The sequence below is a fragment of the Lithobates pipiens genome, unplaced genomic scaffold, assembly GCF_037356315.1.
Source record: "Lithobates pipiens isolate NorthernLeopardFrog02 unplaced genomic scaffold, aLitPip1_a1.2 Scaffold_25, whole genome shotgun sequence".
Taxonomy (NCBI): Eukaryota; Metazoa; Chordata; class Amphibia; order Anura; family Ranidae; genus Lithobates; species Lithobates pipiens.
The window spans coordinates 93,006,422-93,025,601 of NW_027507787.1; the positions used below are offsets into that span (position 1 = coordinate 93,006,422).

At 42.1% G+C, this 19,180-nt stretch overlaps 1 protein-coding gene across 4 annotated transcripts in view; it reads right to left on the reverse strand.

Annotated features, from left to right (window-relative positions):
* Positions 1 to 16,503, reverse strand: part of LOC143930401 (matrix metalloproteinase-9-like) — a 74,736-nt gene extending 58,233 nt beyond the window's left edge. For 3 of the 4 annotated variants that reach the window (XM_077454695.1, XM_077454694.1, XM_077454693.1), the window contains exons 1-3: positions 16,424 to 16,503; positions 12,963 to 12,992; positions 10,364 to 10,528 (exon numbers count right to left, since the gene is read on the reverse strand). In XM_077454695.1, the coding sequence (XP_077310821.1) occupies positions 10,364 to 10,528; positions 12,963 to 12,992; positions 16,424 to 16,460 (232 nt within the window). In that variant the 5' untranslated portion in view covers positions 16,461 to 16,503. The remainder of the gene's footprint in view (positions 1 to 10,363; positions 10,529 to 12,962; positions 12,993 to 16,423) is intronic. The other variant, XM_077454696.1, reaches the window with a different exon arrangement.
* Positions 16,504 to 19,180: the final 2,677 nt, after the last annotated feature.

Here is a 19,180-nt window from a genome sequence, read left to right on the forward strand (position 1 = left end):
TTTTGCCACCCAAATGCATTACTTGCAGCTGTAATTGCAGTGAAAGGTGGTTCTACAAGTATTGACTCGGGGGGCTGAATACAAATGCATGCCACACTTTTCAGATATTTACTTGTAAAAATTTTTGAAAATATTTAGCATTTTCCTTCCACTTGACAATTATGTGCCACTTTCTGTTGGTCTGTCACATTAAATCCCAATAAAATACATTTATGTTTTTGGTTGTAACATGACAAAATGTGGACAATTTCAAGGGGTGTGAATACTTTTTCATGGCACTGTAATTGCTAATATCTGTAAAGTAAAAATGGGGCCTTTGATCGTGAGGTCGTCTGAACAAAATGAGAGCTAGTGACAATCATCTTTGACTCTGCCTACACCATATTAATGCACACAAAATGCACATTATATGTTCACTAAAGATTTATAGGGAGCTGTAAAACAGTTTTCTTCATTGTTTATGTAGCACGGCCCCCTTGAGCACTGGTTGGATTTACCTGCTCATCTGCACCACCATGACCCTGTGAACATTCCAACCCACCTGATACTCTGCTCTGACTTATTACTTTAAGGTGGTATAAAGATGTCTGAACCCAAACAAATTGATGAGTTTATATTCTATTAACGTTTACTGGATAACTCAAGAAAGATCTTGTTGCACAGAGGAGGTAATAGATCAACTGCACTTTAGATAACAGTCCTAGTTCAGTAGAAGAATTCCTCTACAATAATGCAAGTTAAGACAATTTGGCAATAACAGTATATTATATACACATATGTACAATGGAGTACCACTTGAACATGACCTGAAAGGATAAGCGAGAGTTAATCATTAATTCTGGCAAGACTTCTGAAGGGGGAATCCAGGCTGACCTATATTACTTTGAATCCTCATGCGAGATCAACTAAACAAGAACGGTATGAGGGCCCTTTAAATAGTAATAACAGTAATGTCCCAGTTGCAGGCCTATAGGTCTTTTCTAGCAATCGGAGCTCATTAACTATATCCAATAATGTGCAGCAACAAGGCAATGGTATTTTTTGGAATGATTGATGCGACAGGTGTTTATCTACAGTGTTCAAATAGAAATGCAGTACAGTGTTTCCCCAGGGTAAAGCTGTCTGTGCACAGTGTCCCAGTGAAGCAACAGTGAAAGGTTTGCAAAGGTGGGCAATTGCCCTCTCACCAACAACCAGGCCGATTCAATTCCTCCCAGAGAGGCGTCCTTGCAGCGAATCCGCTTGCGACAATCATCTGATGCGAAGCACGAATCGTGAGTTGTCGGATTATCAGGGTGGTGCTAGGTAGATGTCTGATGAACAGCAAGCAATGATAGGCTCTTGTGAGGGGTATACTAACTTTTGTGAGATACTGTATATATTAAACTAGTTATATCTGTCTATGGTGTTGGCCCTGTCCTGGCTTTAAAGGGGACATACTCTGAATAACTTTTTGATTCAAAGGTCTATTTAAGAAGGTGAGAGTATGCCAACTGACAAAGGTAGAGGTCACAATCATTTATCGAGTATATTTATGACTTTACATATTGTCCAAGGATATTAGAAGATGCATGGACACTGTCATTTGTTTGCAACATATTGCCTTTAAGTTTTGGAGTTTCTGTGTTCACATTTGCCAATTTGCTATTGTGTTTGATTTTTGTTTGATTTTTACATTTATGTGATAAAAAAAAAATCAATCAACAAATTGTGTATGTAATACACTGTGTTATGTATTATTGCATTGGTGATATAGGTGCATGGGTACAGTATGTGTTATATGATTTGATGCACCGGATAGGATTGATTTGCATTTACTGCAGCATATTTTACATAAAGTATATAGGCATTTAGAGATGTTAACCTTAAAAGAAGGTCACCAGGATGATTAGGTAGCAGGGAGTACTTGACACCCTAAAGCCTGGTACACACAATTTGTTTTTTTCCGTTCAACCCAGTGGGTTGAATGAAAAAAAACTGTCAGCTCCAGTCGGACCCGCTATACTAACTATGCGAGGTTAGTTCAGAGATCTCCCCCGCTAAGTTGTTGTGTCCTGACAGGGAGACGGCATCTCCTCTATAACACTCCGATCAGTTCTCTCTGCCATTGGCCGAGAGTGCTGATCGGGAGTCGTCAACTGCTGGTTTTCCAGCATGCACGTCCGACATAACCTGGCCAAACGGACAGACCAACATACACACAGACCGAATGTTGGCCATTTTTTTTAATTTAACTGGCAAATGTCTCCAAACTTTAGAAACACATTAGCAGAGATGCAATCAACAACATAGATGAGTCAGTAGTGCTCCAGATGAGCAAAGACAAGAACATGTAGCGGGTGCCAAATCCCGCTCAAGTTGAAGTGTGGCTGAAAGGAACACCATCAGGGAAAGGGACCAAGCCACTGAAACCCCTTTGCTGTGCCAGACTTTGCACCCAAAAGTGGAGAGAGGCCCATATCGCTCCAGCACCACCAGAGGGAGAAAGGTTGAACCACTCCCCAGGTAAAGACTTGCTGCACTACCCATCTACAGTATCTCACAAAAGTGAGTACACCCCCTCACATGTTTGTAAATATTTTATTATATCTTTTCATGTGACATTAATGTCTAAACTGCTGGCAACAAAAGTGAGTACACGCTAAGTGAAAATGTCCAAATTGGGCCCAAAGTGTCAATATTTTGTGTGGCCACCATTATTTTCCAGAAATGTCTTCGTCCTCTTGGGCATGGTGTTCATAAATGCTTCATAGGTTGCCACTGGAATCCTCTTCCACTCCTCCATGACAACATCATGGAGGAGACCTTGCGCTCCTCCACCTTCCGTTTGAGGATGCCCCACAGATGCTAAATAGGGTTTAGGTCTGGAGACATGCTTGGCCAGTCTATCACCTTTACCCTCAGCTTCTTTAGCATGGCAGTGGTCGCTTTGGAGGTGTGTTTGAGGTCGTTATCATGTTGGAATACTGCCCTGTGGCCCAGTATCCAAAGGGATCATGCTCTGCTTCAGTATGTCACAGTACATGTTGGCATTCTTGGTTCCCTCAATGAACTGTAGCTCTCCAGTGCCGCCAGCACTCATGCAGTCCCAGACCATGACACTCCCACCACCATGCTTGACTGTAGGCAAGACACTTGTCTTTGTACTTCTCACCTGGTTGCTGTCACACACACTTGACACCATCTGAACCAAATACGTTTATCTAGGTCTCATCAGACCACAGGACATGGTTCCAGTAATCCATGTCCCTAGTCTGCTTGTCTTCAGCAAACTGCAGGCTTTCTTGTGCATCATCTTTAGAAGAGGCTTCCTTCTGGGATGACAGCCATGCAGAAGACCAATTTGATGCAGTGTGCGGCGTATGGTCTGAACACTGACAGGCTGACCCCCACCTCTTAAACCTACGTCTATTTTCCAAAGACAACCTCTGGATATGACACTGAGCATGTGATCTCAACTTCTTTCGACTATGGCGAGGCCTGTTCTGAGTGCAACCTGTCCTGTTAAACCACTGTATGGTCTTGGCCACCATGTTGCAGTTCAGTTTCAGGGTTTTAGCAATCTTCTTATAGCCTAGGCCATCTTTATGTAGAGCAACAATTCTTTTTTTTTCAGATCCTCAGGGAGTTCTTTGCCATGAGGTGCCATTTTGAACTTCCAGTGACCAGTATGAGAGAGTGAGAGTGATAACACCAAATTTAACACACCTGCTCCCCATTCACACCTAATGCCCCATAAACATGAGCGAATGCTTCAGAGCATGCGTCAAATTGTTTCCGAGCATGCGTAGGAATTGTGCGCGTCGGAATTGGTACAGACGATCAAAATGTCCGATCGGAACTTTTTCCGACCGAAAAATTGAGAACCTGCTCTCAATCTTTTGCTGGCGGAAATTCCGCCAGCAAAAGTCCGATGGAGCATACACACTTTTGGAATTTCCGACCAAAAGCTCACATCGGATTAGACCTTGCAACACTGACGAGTCACATGACTCTGGGGAGGGAAAATGGCTAATTGGGTCATTTTGGACATTTTCACTTAGGGGTGTACTCACTTTTGTTGCCAGTGGTTTAGACATTAATGGTTGTGGGTTGAGTTATTTTGAGGGGACAGCAAATTTACACTGTTATACAAGCTGTACACTCACTACTTTACATTGTAGCAAAGTGTCTTTTCTTCAGCGTTTTCACATAAAAAATATAATAAAATATTTACAAAAATGTGAGGGGTGTACTCACTTTTGTGAGATACTGTAGGTTTGGTGAGAGGGCCTTGTGGCCACTATTTGGTATTGCCACTAGAGACTCAGCTGTTAGGAGCTACCCAACCAGCCATCTTATAGTTCTAACATTGCCTGTATGCCTCATGGACTACCTTAAAGCGTGCCAATGAGCTTTAACATTTAGCTCAAAAATACGGCCCTACAACTGGAACTGCCCCAAAGCCCAGCTTGTTTGCCCTTTTAAGGGGTACCCTACCATCTCTAATTTCTTTGATTACACTCAAAACCACTAGGGAACTGCAAATTGAGAGCAGGTTCTCTATTTTTTAGATGGAAAAGTTCCGATCGGAAATTCCGATTGTCTGTAGCAATTCCGACATGCAGAATTCCTACGCATGCTCGGAAACAATTTGACGCATTGAACTTAATTTTCTCGGCTCGTCGTTGTGTTGTACGTCACCGCGTTCTTGACGGTCGAAAGTTCAGAGAACCTTTGTGTGACCGTGTGTATGCAAGCCAAGCTTGAGCAGAATTCCATCCAAGATTTTTCCGATGTAAATTCCACTCATGTGTATGGGGCATTAGGGTCGAGCAACCTATTTTAGCACATGTGAAGAATATAACTCACCCTGCGCAGCGTGTGGGCGGTCACACCTCGTGTTCATCAGGATTTTTGGGAAATTCTTGTACTGTGCTACATTATGATCAGATCTGATGAACAATCGTAGAAAGGATAAGGCCCCAAAATAGAACCAGCATGTGGTCAGCCAATGCGCCCATTCACTAAAAAGGTGCTTCCAAGTAGATTCTTTAAGACGGTCGGTATTTATTGACCATAAAACAGGTTAAATTTGGAAAAGGTGTACAGTACACTTTAACCAATTTCAGACCGGACCATTTTGCTGGCTTAAGACCAGACCATTTTTTGCGATTCGGTACTGCGTCGCTTTAACTGACAATTGCGCGGTCGTTTGACGTGGCTCCCAAACAAAATTGATGTCCTTTTTTTCCCACAAATAGAGCTTTCTTTTGGTGGTATTTGATCACCCCTGTGGTTTTTATCTTTTGACAATTTTGAAACACATTAGCAGAGATGCAATCAACAACATAGATGAGTCAGCAGTGCTCAATTTTGAAAAAAAGCATTAGTTTTTACTTTTTGTTATAATAAATATCCCCCAAAAATATGAAAAAAAAAAACATTTTTTTCCCCCAGTTTAGGCCTATACGTATTCTTCTACATATTTTTGGTTAAAAAAATCGCAATAAGCGATTATTGATTGGTTTGTGCAAAAGTTATAGCGTTTACAAAATAGGGGATGGTTTTATGGCATTTTTATTAATAATATTTTTTTACTAGTAATGGCGGTGATCAGCGATTTTTATTGTCACTGCGACATTATGGCGGACACATCGGACATTTTTGACACATTTTTGGGACCACTGTCATTTATACAGCATTCAGTGCTATACAAATGCATTGATTCTTGTGTAAATGACACTAGCAGCGAAGGGGTTAACCAGGGGGAGGCAGTGTAAGGGTTAAGTGTTCCTAGGGGCATGCTACTAACTATGGGGGGTTTGGCTTTGTGTTAGTGAACACTGATCTCTGCTCCAATCCCATGGAGCAGAGATCAATGTCACTTGTTGCTGGGCAGAACGGGGAGATGCTGTTTACAACGGCATCTCCCCGTTCAGTCTCCCCGTGAGACGATCGCGGGTATCCCAGTGGCAATCGAGTCCTTGGGACCCGCGACCGGACTCACGGGGTCCCGACCGGCACACGATGGCAGGGCGGCATATAGAAATGGATGTACCTCTATGCCAATATGCCTGCCCGTGCCATTCTGCCGACGTACATCGGCGTGCGCCGGTCGGGAAGTGGTTAATGGGCGAGATCTGTGTCCTTCAGCCCAAGAAAAACAGTATACTCTGGGCTAAAGGAATGCACACAGATCCCACCCATAAAAGTGTACTGTACTCCATTTCCTGATAAACTTTTAACCTGTTTTTAGGATCAATAAATACTGACTTTCCTAAAGAATTCACTGGAAGCACGTTTTTAGTGGATGGGTGCCTCTCTTAAACGATAAACCCCTTTTACGGTTTTGGTTTGCATGTATACCTTCAGGCCGCTGAGCTCATGTAAATTCTGGTATTGTACACCCACCCGTCTCTATACATACCTTGAATATCCTTAATAAAATGTTATGGAAACGAAAAAATCATGCGAGTCTTCATAAAGTATGCATGTTACCTATATGATGTCTTAAATCAAACCTGTAAACCTGAAAAACTATAGCTGATCTCTTTCTAAAAATGCTAATTACTGACCCCCCCCCCCCCAATTTCAATACTTTCTGGGTCACTCAGAACAAAAGTATTCAGGTCAGGAAGTACAGAAACCACAGATATATTGAGTCACTTGGGAGTCACAGAATATCTCAGGTTTCTCTTAGTTGCCTCACCAATTTTCTTTATGGAATCACTTTACATGGTATGTAATCTTTGTAATGGCATTGATGTTCATCTATCCTCTATGGCTACTGTGCACATCCCATTTATGGTCATACCATTTTCCAATATGTCCTTTTATTTTTTAGAGTAAAAACAATTTATGACTATATCTACCTCTATCCTATACCCTTGATGAAGGTGTTTTTCTTGTTCAATATGTTTATTGAGAGTTACAATAAAAAGAAAATCATAACAGTATATTGATATATGAATAAGTTTCAGAAATTAAGTAACAATGTCATACAGTACATTGGATGATACTATCTCTGTTACATAATACAAGAAAGAACTTAAATACATAAAAAGAAGTTGAAAAAGAATCAAGAATAAACTCGATCCATTAATTAGATAGTATAAAATCATAAGATATAAAAATGGAGATAAAAATAAATAAAATTCCCTCAATTGTCTGCACGTTAATTGAGCCATGCCTCCAGACCACCCGACCACCCCAAATGGGAACAAACTGTGGACGAATGGGGGCATGACCATAACACAATGAATTATAAATTTTACAGAATAGAGGGAAAGTTTAACAAATCTTATGCCCCATACACACGATCGGATTTTCCAATGGAAAATGTGCGATTGGATCATGTCGGAAAATCTTTTTCTGTCGGATTTCCCGACGCACAAAGTTTGAGAGCAGGGTCTAAAATTTTCCGACAACAAAACCTGATCGCATAAATTCTGATTGCGTGTAGACAGTTCCAACGGACAAAGTGCCATGCATGCTCAGAATAAACTAAGAGACGAAAGCTATTGGCTACTTGACGTCACCTCGTTCAGAATAACAACTTTGTGTGACTGCTTGTATGCAGCACAAGTTTCGGGCAAAATCCGTCTGAAAAAATCAGACGGATTTTGTGGTCGGAATGTCTGACCGTGTGTATGGGGCATTAGAGTGATCAAGGTAAATAAACAACAACTCACATTTTTTCATGTATAGAGTAAATAAAGACTATACAAAAAAAAGGTGATATTGTAAGGAAAATTAACAATGTATGACTGAAATTTCAATAATGGTAAATGATATCATGCATGAGGATAATGGGATAAAAAAAGGAAAAAGAAGGAATAGAATAGGAAAGGAGAAACAAGGGAAAGGTACTATTGATAGAACCAGAGGTGAACAACACGTGCTCCAATCTACATATGAGAAAAAATGGAAAGTAAGTATCATTCACCTCTAAATTAATGTTAGTAAGTAGATATGTGAAGAAATATAGAGAAAAAGAGTAGCCACGGAAGGATGTTAAAGAGAAAAGAGAATATAAGGATAGAAGAATGTAAGAAAGAAAGTCTCTCGTGGCTGCCCCCACCCGGGCAATGCATAAGCCTAATGACAGAGAATGGAAGGAGAAAGAGTAAATTTAGCAAGGTAACAATAACGATTGGTCAAAGTCAGTCGGTAAATAATGTTTTACCCATGGTTGCCAAATCTTACGAAATGTATTCATATTATTATTTTCTATAGCCGTCATTTTGGCAAAGGTAAAGACTCTATTCATCCTATGTTTAGCCTCAGCCACTACCAAGGTTTGAGATTTCCATGCTTTGGCTATAGTCTGTTTAGCTGCAGTGGTAAGGTGAATTAATAATTTGAACTTTTTTTGTTGTTGTTTTCTTTATATGTATGTACACTTTGTAAGAATTTTGATGTTTTTTAATATCAATCATTCTATTTGATCATAAACTTTTATGTATATCCAATATACAATTTTTTCATATTGTACCAATGTATGTGGCCTTCAAAGTCCCATTGAAGGGGGATCTTTCCTTTTTTCATTATATCCTAGGGATGTGGCTACTGCACTGTGTCAACCTGATATGGTGAAACCCTCTCTTTTGCCAGGTTTCTCTTAAGGTCTCCTGGATATGGAACCATATCATCTGATGTCAGGGTAGTCTCTCAACTGTGGACTTACTATGTGCACAGTAGGCACCCCACCTGCCTGCATACTTGTCAGTGGCAATGGTGCTGAGTGACAAGGGGGTGATAGGGAGATGTAGAGACAGAGGGGAAAAGTGATGGGGAAGCATGCAGTGGCTGAGGTGCTTTGTGAAATGGGGTGGCGGTCATAAGCTGATCTTGGGTGACTGGGGAGGGGGCAGTACCAGGAGTGAAACGGCAGGGTTGCTTAGTGACAGGAAAGGTGGAATTCCAGTGGCAGCAGGGTGCAGTGACAGAGCTGTGGAGAAGAAAAAGCGGGTGAAGTTTGAAAGGTGCCAAGTGGCAGGGGTGCTGGCATCTTCAAAAGCCCTACTGGAAAAGCTATCCACTTCGAAGCCAGCAAGAGGCTTCTCCATCTAAGAAGAGCACCTCCCTTACTAGTGTTGGATCTTGGATCAAAATAACTCACATTCCTTATTCAAATTAGCCTCCCCCCCCCCCCCCCCCCCACTATTTTTTTGCTTCTCTCTCATCATAAGGTTGTCCAGGTTCTCTGAAAACCATTGACTCATCATAATGGCAAAGCAAAATAACTTTTTAGCATTCACCAATTGTAGCATCCATACTTCCTCAGTACAGGCTTCCTTTAATGTATTTTATTTATTATAGTAGTAATAATAATAATAATTATAATAAGGTTCTAACCCTCTCAAACTTTATTCAAAACTAACAAAGAAATGCTAATTCTTTATTCCTTCTTCACAGGCTGAAATAAAGAACTGAGATTAAGTAAGGCGTTATGCTTAGGGCCAGGTGCGTTGCTAGGTCTGCAAAAGATCTGGGGCTATAGCCCACAGTAGCAGTCACCAACCTTTGGGAGACCAGTGGTAAGCAAATTTTTGCGGGCAATGGCTGGTGTTGGCACTTCAGTCATCATGGCATAATGGTTGATATGGTGTCAAGGTGATAAAAAGGCATTATTTCTATTGTTACATTCTAACATATAATAAAGTGGTTCAGCTCATCATACTGCAGAATCAGTGGGAGCCCTGTGCGTGTCACTCGCCACATCTCCTGTCACCAGATGCAGCGTGTTACTTGCCACCGTCACCTGCCACTAGATGTGGATTGTCACTTGCCACATCACCTGGCACCATTTGCAGATTGCCACATCTCCTGCCACCATTTGCAGATTATCACTTGCCACGTCACCGGCCACCAGATGTGGGATGTCATTTGCCAACTGATGTGGATTGTCGCTTGCCATGCCAGCCAGTGCCACCAAATTGACGCTGTATTGGTGGCAGGCTGACAGCTCTGGTCCAGAAGAGTGGTGATGTGGGGCAGGCAGTGAGATTTCATCTCTCTGATGCTCACCACACATCGCTTCCAAATTGAAGGCTTGGCTGTGAAGAACACTGATGTGGAGTGGGCAGAGAGAGATGTCATCTCTGTTCGTCCGCCTGCTCACTTCTCTCTTCTCCTCCCTCATGCAGCCAGCCCACCTGCCGTAGCAGCCGCAACCCGCTGGTTAGGCAGGGATCCTGCAGCAAGAGACTCAGGGCTATGGGCCCCAGATTTGGGGCTATAGCCCCCTAGCAACGTCCCTGCTTAGGGCCCTGCATAACCAATTAAGATCTCCTTTTTTTTTATGACTGGTATATACAAGTAATAGATATGATTTGAGACTTGCAGACACTTCGCTGAAACACAGCAAAACAAAATGTACCTGAAGCAGTGCAAAGCTCAAACTGTAAATCTCGGGCATAGTCTTGAGTCTTGGAGCACCAGTATGCCCGATCTCTCCGACCGTTGGGAATGCAGGAGGTAAAAGAGTGACTTTCATAGTTAAATGGGAAGACACAATGAAGGGAGGTCACATTCGGACTGTGCTCTGAAAAAGATCAAGGCAGATACAGTGAAAAGGAAATGAAAAATGTAGTAATGGCAGATTGGATAATATACCAGTAAATTAGAAGGATAAAAGTATTCACCAAGGAATCCAATAGCCAGGGGCTGGATGTGGCCTTTTGCTTGCCTTTATCCAGCCCTTGGAGCCTGTCCATAGAGAGCGCATGGGCACCGCCTCCCCTATCCATGCGTCTGGCCCCCTGTTCTACATATCAGTGGTGCCAGACCATGGATTCCAATGCGGGGTGGATGTTGTTTTGAAGCAGCTGTGTAGAGCAAGAGGCTTCAAAAAAAGATGCCCTCGGAGTGCAGAGAATTGCCCAACCAGTTGTGTGACCATAGCAGACTAATTTTCGCTATTATCACACTAAAGTTCCTCCCAACCAATCAGTAGGCAGGTCTGTGAGACCTGTTTCCCGATTGGCCAAACATCAGGTGCTCCTATTGGATACCTAGCACTTTGGCAGAAGAGGTTGGCAAACGGCAGAGGAACGGATACTGGAGCCGCCATGGTCGCTGCCCGCACTCCAGGAGAGGAGGAGAGGACACCACAGCTCGCCACATGAGAGTTTCAGTGCCGTGCCATGCCGCCGGGGAGGTAGGGGTGTTGTTTGTTTGCCGCCCCCCAAAAGAAGAACCCACCAGCTGCTTGGGGCACTATTCTTCCTACTTACACAAGAAACTATTCCTCCCACTCACATCAACAGTGGCACATACTTACTGCCACTGGAACCAGCAATACAAGGAACTATTCCTTTCACTGGCACCAACATTGGGGCATAATTCCTGCCACTCACACCAACAATGGGGCACAGTTCCTTCCACTGACACCAATTAAGAGTTATTCTTTTCTCCCACACTAGGACATTTTCTACTGCCACTGTCCATCTCCCCTAAAGCCTGAAGGACAGAAAACTGTGTTTAGAAAGTTTGGAGACCCCTGGTATAGACTATTAGTTTTAATACTAAGAAAGTTATCTTCCAAACGCAGTTCCTATGGAACAATATTCCCCATTGTCACAGCATTGTGTTACAATAAAAAACGATTTCTGTAGAGAACCCAATAGAAAAACTATCCAAATGTTTCCATAGGTGACATTAAAGCATGACTCCACTTTTGTAAGAAAAAAGATTCCCTTCTGGGTGATCTATGTACATTGCAGGGATTTTAACAAACTTTGTTGCAGATTTCTACCTTTTGTAATTCTGAAGAAATCACTGTTTGTTTCTTTGCACCCCTGTGCTAAGTGAATCTAATGGGGGTGGTTTCATAATTATCAACCAGCTGCTGCAGCTCTCTAATGAGGAAAATTACAGGGTCTGCATCCCTTTAGACAGATTTCCCATTGGGAGTATCTTACCAAAAATGACATTTTTGTTGCAGGGGATGCCTGAAATCTGACTTGTATCTTGGTGTAGACTTCTGGGAAAATCGGTGAGCCAATCACACAAGCAGGAAATGTTGTTTCTGGGGAGTGTTCTGTACATATTCTGTGTACAGAATACCTCCAGGTAGCCATATTGCATTGCATTTTACAGAAAATTACAGCGGCGGCAGATTGAAAAGGAAAGGTCATTTTTAATAACATTTAATTACAATATGACTCATGTGACAATAGTATATCCTATATTATTTTTTATTTGCTAGTTTTTTTCCCATGAAAGTGGAGTTACACTTTATCTCTGTGGCACTAGAGAGACAATGTATTTATACAAGGTTAATTACAGTAAGTGACATGGAAGGTACTTGGAAAAGTTGACTTTCAAAAAGAGATGGATTAGAGAAACCACCACCATAGACAATAACCACTTGCCGCCTGGGCGATAGCCGATATACGGCAATAGTGCAGCTTTCCAGTTCTGAGATGATGTCCCTGGACGTCCTCCCTCCTGCGCACCTCCTGTGCGCCCACTGCGGATGCGCATAGGGTACGCTTTGTGACTGCTGTGTGCCTTGGACACAGCAGATCACAGATCAGGCTAAAGGGCCAATCATAGTGGCCCTCTAGCATGTGATCAGCTGTGTCCAATTACAGACTTGCCAGTTATTGTTTCTCCTTTCCTCACACAGAGACAGCATGTGAGGAAAGGATAAACGATCTGTAGTGTAAGGACTCTCCAATCTGGATACACATCAAATAGATTGTTAAGGTTTGTCTTCATGTTACAAAGTTTTGATAAATCTACGTCCCCATTCACACCTTCGTGTTCTGGGAACATGCGCAGAAATGCGCCAAAACATGCGTCATACTTGCGGCACCAATCATTTTATCTAGAACCCCAAGCGCAGTTTGCAGAAAATAGGCACCAATGGACCAACACAGAATAAATGTAGATGTGAATCCACAGACACATTTTAGAGGAGTTTAGTGCACATTCATTTTTATTACTTATAGCTCCTATAGACCGGTTCTCACCTTGAGATGTTCGCACTGCAACAAATCCAACTGCAATCAAAAAGCAGAGATAACAGTTTAGTTGATTCCAAAAATGTCTTTTAATATACCGACATATTTTATAAACCTTAAAGTGGAACTTTAGTTAGAAAATTAAGTCCTGCTAGATGACTTCAGGCTGATCCCTTTTGCAGGTATGGCTATGGAAAACATTAGATATAAGTCTATCAGTGGCGGCACGTGCATTGTGGGCGCATGGGCGCCGCCCCCAATAACACCTCCGCCACTCCCATATCCATGTGCCTGTCCCCTTTCAGGATGTCGGACACATGGATTCCTATTGCAGGTGTGGACGGGGGGAGTGTTTTTTAAAGCACCTGATTAGAGCCAGAGGCTCTAATAGGCTTCAAAATAGGGTGGGAATTTTCACTGTTGTTACACTACAATGCCTTGCCGCCAATCAGGAAAGCAGGTCAGTGAGACCTGTTTCCTGATTGGCCAAAGCGCCAGGAGATCCTATTGGATGCCTAGCATTGTGGAAGAGGAGATACTGGAGCCGGACCTGCTGCTGCCTAGAGGACACAGCCAGTGAGGAGAAGAGGACACAGCCAGCCCACCATCGCATAGTAAGTGATGGACCTGGGGGGGAGGGGTAGCTAACTGACAGTGCCGCGAGTCCCCTGGCAGCCCCTGGTGCGGGGGGTGCATCAGTGTCGCGCCACCACACCCCCAGAGGGGGGGTAGTGCTGGTTGTTTGCCTCCACCCCAGAAGAAAAGCCAACCAGCCGCCAATGTTGTCGATACTGTTCAAATCCAGTACACTGTCTCATGCTGCTCTGTACATGCTCAGTTGCTCTACATTTTTAGGCACTGCCAAGTTTGTAGAGGCAGATCTGCTGACAGCCTTAAAACAGAATTAAACCTTCCTATCCTTTAAAGATAAAGAAGCTGTTTCTGTTTAATCTTCAACTGCCATGGTGCTGCACATGTGATCAGTTATGACGCCAGCCATTTGATGGTTTGACAGTTTGGTTGAGCACACAAGGAAATGTGACAGGTAGGAATCCTGGCATTCCAGGAATGTAATTGTTTTTGGAAACTGTTAAATCAAAAGGTTTAGTTCTTCTGATTTACTGCTGTTCAGGGGCTCTGGGCTTCAGCGAAATGACAGCCTCCAGCAAGAAGAAACAGGAGCAATGCTGGAGGTAATTTACAGCACACACTCATTTTGGTAGCATAATTATTAATGTGCAATGTATGTTCCTTGCTGAAAAAAAGTTCTGCAAATCATTTCTAAGGATTACTGGAGTATTCAACCATTACTCACTACCTATCAAAGTTCTACAATAAAACATCAGAAAAAACAAACCCCTAGACTGGTTAGTGAACCTGAAGAGTGATTGGAACTTTGTGTTTTGCTGTGAGGAAGCTACTGGGAAAAGGAACTGGGCAAACTACTTAGCGGCTCCTAAGGAGTTAGCGCCACATCTATATGTTTTTTATCTGTGTTGTAGCCCAATGCACTAAAAACCTTTTTTTCATTTAATGCAGCACTTCCCAATGCACAGCTGATTCCCGTGCGTTTGATGTGATGTGCTACAATGCAAACAAAATGAATGACACTGCAATGTACCACATATACTAATGCTGCGTACACACGATCAGAAATTCCGCCAGCAAAAGTCCGATGTGAGCTTTTGGTTGGAAATTCCGACTGTGTGTATCGGACATCATACTTTTGTTGGCGGAATTTCCGCCAACAAAAGATTGAGAGCAGGTTCTGTATTTTTCCGTTTGTTTGTAAATTCCGTTCGTCTGTATGCAATTCCGACGCGCAAAAAAAAACGCATGCTCGAAAACAATTTGACGCATGCCCGGAAGCACTGAACTTCATTTCCTCGGCTCGTCGTAGCGTTGTACATCGCCGCGTTCTTGGCGGTCGAAAGTTCAGAGAACTTTTGTGTGACTGTGTGTATGCAAGCCAAGCTTGAGCAGAATTCCGGCAGAAAAACCATCCAAGATTTTTCAGACGGAAATTCCGCTCGTGTGTACAGGGCATTAAACTTCAGCCAAAATCGGTATGCTAAAAGTTAAATCTAAAGCCCCTGGCTGTACCTTCTACAGGGTATATTTTGTTCCCAGATCTGTCTGCTGTAATCTCCAAGATTGTCCCGTTATCCTGTTAGCCTCCTGTTTAGCACCTCAGTCATATAAATATAGTTTTAACATGTATTAAGCTGATGTGCGCCTACTAATGAACTCATACTAATGCCGCATACACATGACTGTTTTTTCCATCAGAATAAACTGTGACGGAGTTCCGCTGAAACGGACTTGCCTACACACGATCACACCAAAGTCCGTTTGTTTAGAACGCGGTGACGTACAACACAGGTGCGACGGGACTTAGAAAAAGGAAGTTCAGTAGCCAGTAGCCAATAGCTGCCCTTGCGTAGTTTTTGGTCCGTTGGAACAGCATACAGACAAACGGCTTTCTCGATAGGAATTGATTCCTTTGGAAAGAATTAAAACATGTTCTATTCCTAGGTCCGTCAGAATTTAAAAAAAAAAAGTCCGCTAAAGCCCACACACGATCGAAATATCTGATGAATATCCAATGAAATGATTCCATCAGATTTTTTCTGCCGGAAAGTCTGACTGTGTGTGCATTAGATTTTAAATGAATCTAGTAAATAAAACCAGACCAAAAAGCTAATTAATAACCAATTTCAACTGTAGTAGCAAAAAAAATTAGCGGGATGAAATTTCTTTTTCTTGAAACCACAAAATTGTTCTTGTGGCTTTTGTTTGGGAGGAAATTGTACATACTGTATTGCTTGGTCTGAGGTGCCATTTAAATAGCAAGTCCGGATTCAATTGTAAGGGCTTTCAGGTTAAATTAGTTGACTCAATGGCAAGCTCAAATACTCTAAGGCCGCGTACACACGGGCGGATTGTCTGCCCAACTAAGTTCGGCAGACAATCCGACAGACAGTCAGTTCAAAATTAGCATGAACGGACTTGACCACACACGATGAACAGACAGTCCGCTGAAAGCGTGCGTGATGACGTGTACAGCACGTACGACGGGACTAGAAAAACAATGTCCTATACACTGCAATGCAACCTTCGGCCGTGTAAACCCTTTCTGAGCATGCGCCATACTTAGTCCGTCCTTGCCTACACACGAGCGGACTGTCCGCTGAAACCAAGTTTTGACGGACAAAACCAAGTTTTGACGGACTGTCTTACGGAAATTCCGTAAGACTTTGTTCGTCAGATTGTCCGCTGAAAAAGTCCGCTGAAGCCCACACACGAGCGGATTGTCCGCTGAAACACTGTTCAGCGGACTAAGTTGGACAGACAATCCGCCCGTGTGTACGCGGCCTAATGAATTTTTTTTTTTTTTTAAGTAAAGATCTTTAACTGTTACATAAAAGAGGGACGACAGACAGACACATGAATTAAAAGCAATCACTTACAGATGAGCGCAAAGAAGGCGATCCTCAGTGGGTGCATTGTTGGCACTTCAAAAGAGAAATAAGTTCTGTCATGGCCCGGAAACTACCACCCATATATATATATATATATATATATAGAAAATAACTGTACAGACAATCCAGATGATGGCTCCATCCTGTCTTCTTATCTCACTCATGCAGAAGGAACTTATATTACATATGATAGGATAGGATACAGGACATGGCTGGGATGCTGTGCACCAAACTACCCAAAATGAGAAAGGCTGCTCTACAGTATGTCATCAAATAAAACAGAAATTTAATTCAAGATTGTATACACATATTTGGGTAAATCTATGGGAGAAAATAACGCCATAATTACAATGAATAATAGTTACACAGAAAAGTAGAAGCAAATATTACAGTTACTCAGCAATTACTATAGCTTTATTCATTTGTCACTTTTTATAGGTTTAAATAAAAGCACTGAGTTTGTATATTTTGTTGGATGGGGATACCTATTCTCACCTGCTGAGCACTCTATACACTATCATTATATCTTAGAAGGCATTATTTTCAGACCGTGTTTGGGCCTCATTGATGCAATCAAGTCACCTGTATACTTCACCTAATATCGATTGGCCATAATTTTTGCTATACCTTTGGCATGAACAGTAGCATCTAGTGTTAGGTTTTATTACTATCACGTTTGATCATAATGGAGTTGAAATGGATTTTAACTTTTGAGAATTATTATATATAGATATTTAATAAATTACTTTTTAGAGCAGTATACTGTGCGTGGGCTTTTGACACCTGTTCCCCCAGTAATTCCCACTGGTTGGATGTGTATGGGCCTTCTGCGTCAATGTTCTGACCTAAACGAAAGCATCCTTTTGGTAATAGAAATAGATAATAGACGGCAGACAAAAAAAAAAAAAAGTGGTTCATATAGTCTGCCCTATTTTTTTTGTTATTTTGCCTTTTGTTTACTTTTTTGTATAGTTTGTCTCAAGCATGTTTGAATCCACTTTCTGTTGAAGGACTCATTGGCTCTGCTAGAGGTCTTTTCCAAGCATCAACAATATTTTCGGTAAAATAATGCTTTCTAAGCCCACGTACACACGGTCGGAGATTTTGGCAACCAAATCCGTCGGATTTTGCCCGTCGGATTTAGTCCGACGGATTGTGTCCGAAACTGTTGCATACACACGGTCGGGCCAAGTTGTCTGATTTTGCGGTTGCCAAGAAGGCGGTGACGTAAGCCGTGTACGGCGGGACTAGAAAAAGGAAGTTCAGCACCCCGTCCGGCACCCTTTGGGCTCCTTCTGCTGATCTCGTGTTTTAGTAGAAGTTTGGTGAAAGACGATTCGCGCTTTTCAGATTAGTGATTCAGATCGCTACTGCTCTTCAGTTTCTGCTTGTCTTTGCGTATCTGATAATCAGTGCGTGCAGTCATTAACCACTTCAGCCCCGGACCAATAAACACCTTAAGGACCAGAGGTCTTTTTCCAATTTCGCACTGCGCTGCTTTAACTGGTAATTGCGCGGTCATGCAATATTGCACCCAAACGAAATTTGCGTCCTTTTCTTCCCACAAATAGAGCTTTCTTTTTATGGTATTTGATTGCCTCTGCGATTTTTATTTTTTGCGATATAAATGGAAAAAGAGCGAAAATTTTGAAAAAAAAAGATATTTTCTTCTTTTTGTTATAAGAAAAATCGAATAAACTAAATTTTAGTCATACATTGAGGGCAAAATGTATTCAGCCACATGTCTTTAGTAAAAAAAATGTCATTAAGCGTATTTTTTTGGGCTTGCGCAAAAGTTATAGCGTCTACAAACTAGAGTACATTTTCTGGAATTTACACAGCTTTTAATTTATGACTGCCTATCTAATTTCTTGAGGTGCTAAAATGGCAGGGCAGTACAACCCCCCTCAAATGACCCCATTTTGGAAAGTAGACACCCAAAGGAAATTGCTGATGGGTATGTTGAGCCCATTGAATATTTATTTTTTTTGTCCTAAGGGATTGAATAATGACAAAAAATAAATAAAATTTTTTACAAAAAGTTGTCACTAAATGATATATTGCTCACACATGCCATGGTTATATGTGGAATTCCACCCCAAAATATATTCCGCTACTTCTCCCGAGTATGGGGATACCACATGTGTGGGACTTTTTGGGAGTCTAGTCGCGCACGGCACCCCGAAAACCAATCACCACCTTTAGGATTTCTAAGGGTGCAAATTTTTGATTTCACTCCTCACTACCTATCACAGTTTCAAAGGCCATAAAATGCCAAAATAGCACAAACTCCCCCCAAAATGACCCCATTTTGGAAAGTAGACACCACAAGCTATTTACTGAGAGGCATGGTGAGTCCATGGAATATTTTATATTTTGCCACAAGTTGCGGGAATATTACAAACTTTTTTTTTTTTGCACAAAGTTGTCACTAAATGATATATTGCTCACACATGCTATGGGCATATGTGAATTGACACCCCAAAATACATTCTGCTGCTTCTCCTGAGTACAGGGATACCACATGTGGGGGACTTTTTGGGAGCCTAGCCGTGTACGGGACCCCAAAATCCAAGCACTGCCTTTCCGGATTTAAATATAAAATGCTACCAAAAAAACTGTTAGCGATGGCAGGGATCAGGCCTGACTCTGCGATCGCTGCAGTTATGTGTTTAGTGTTTTGTAAGTGACAGTGATCGATCGATACTGCACTTGGGTGGGCTGGGCAGATGGGCAAAACGCAGG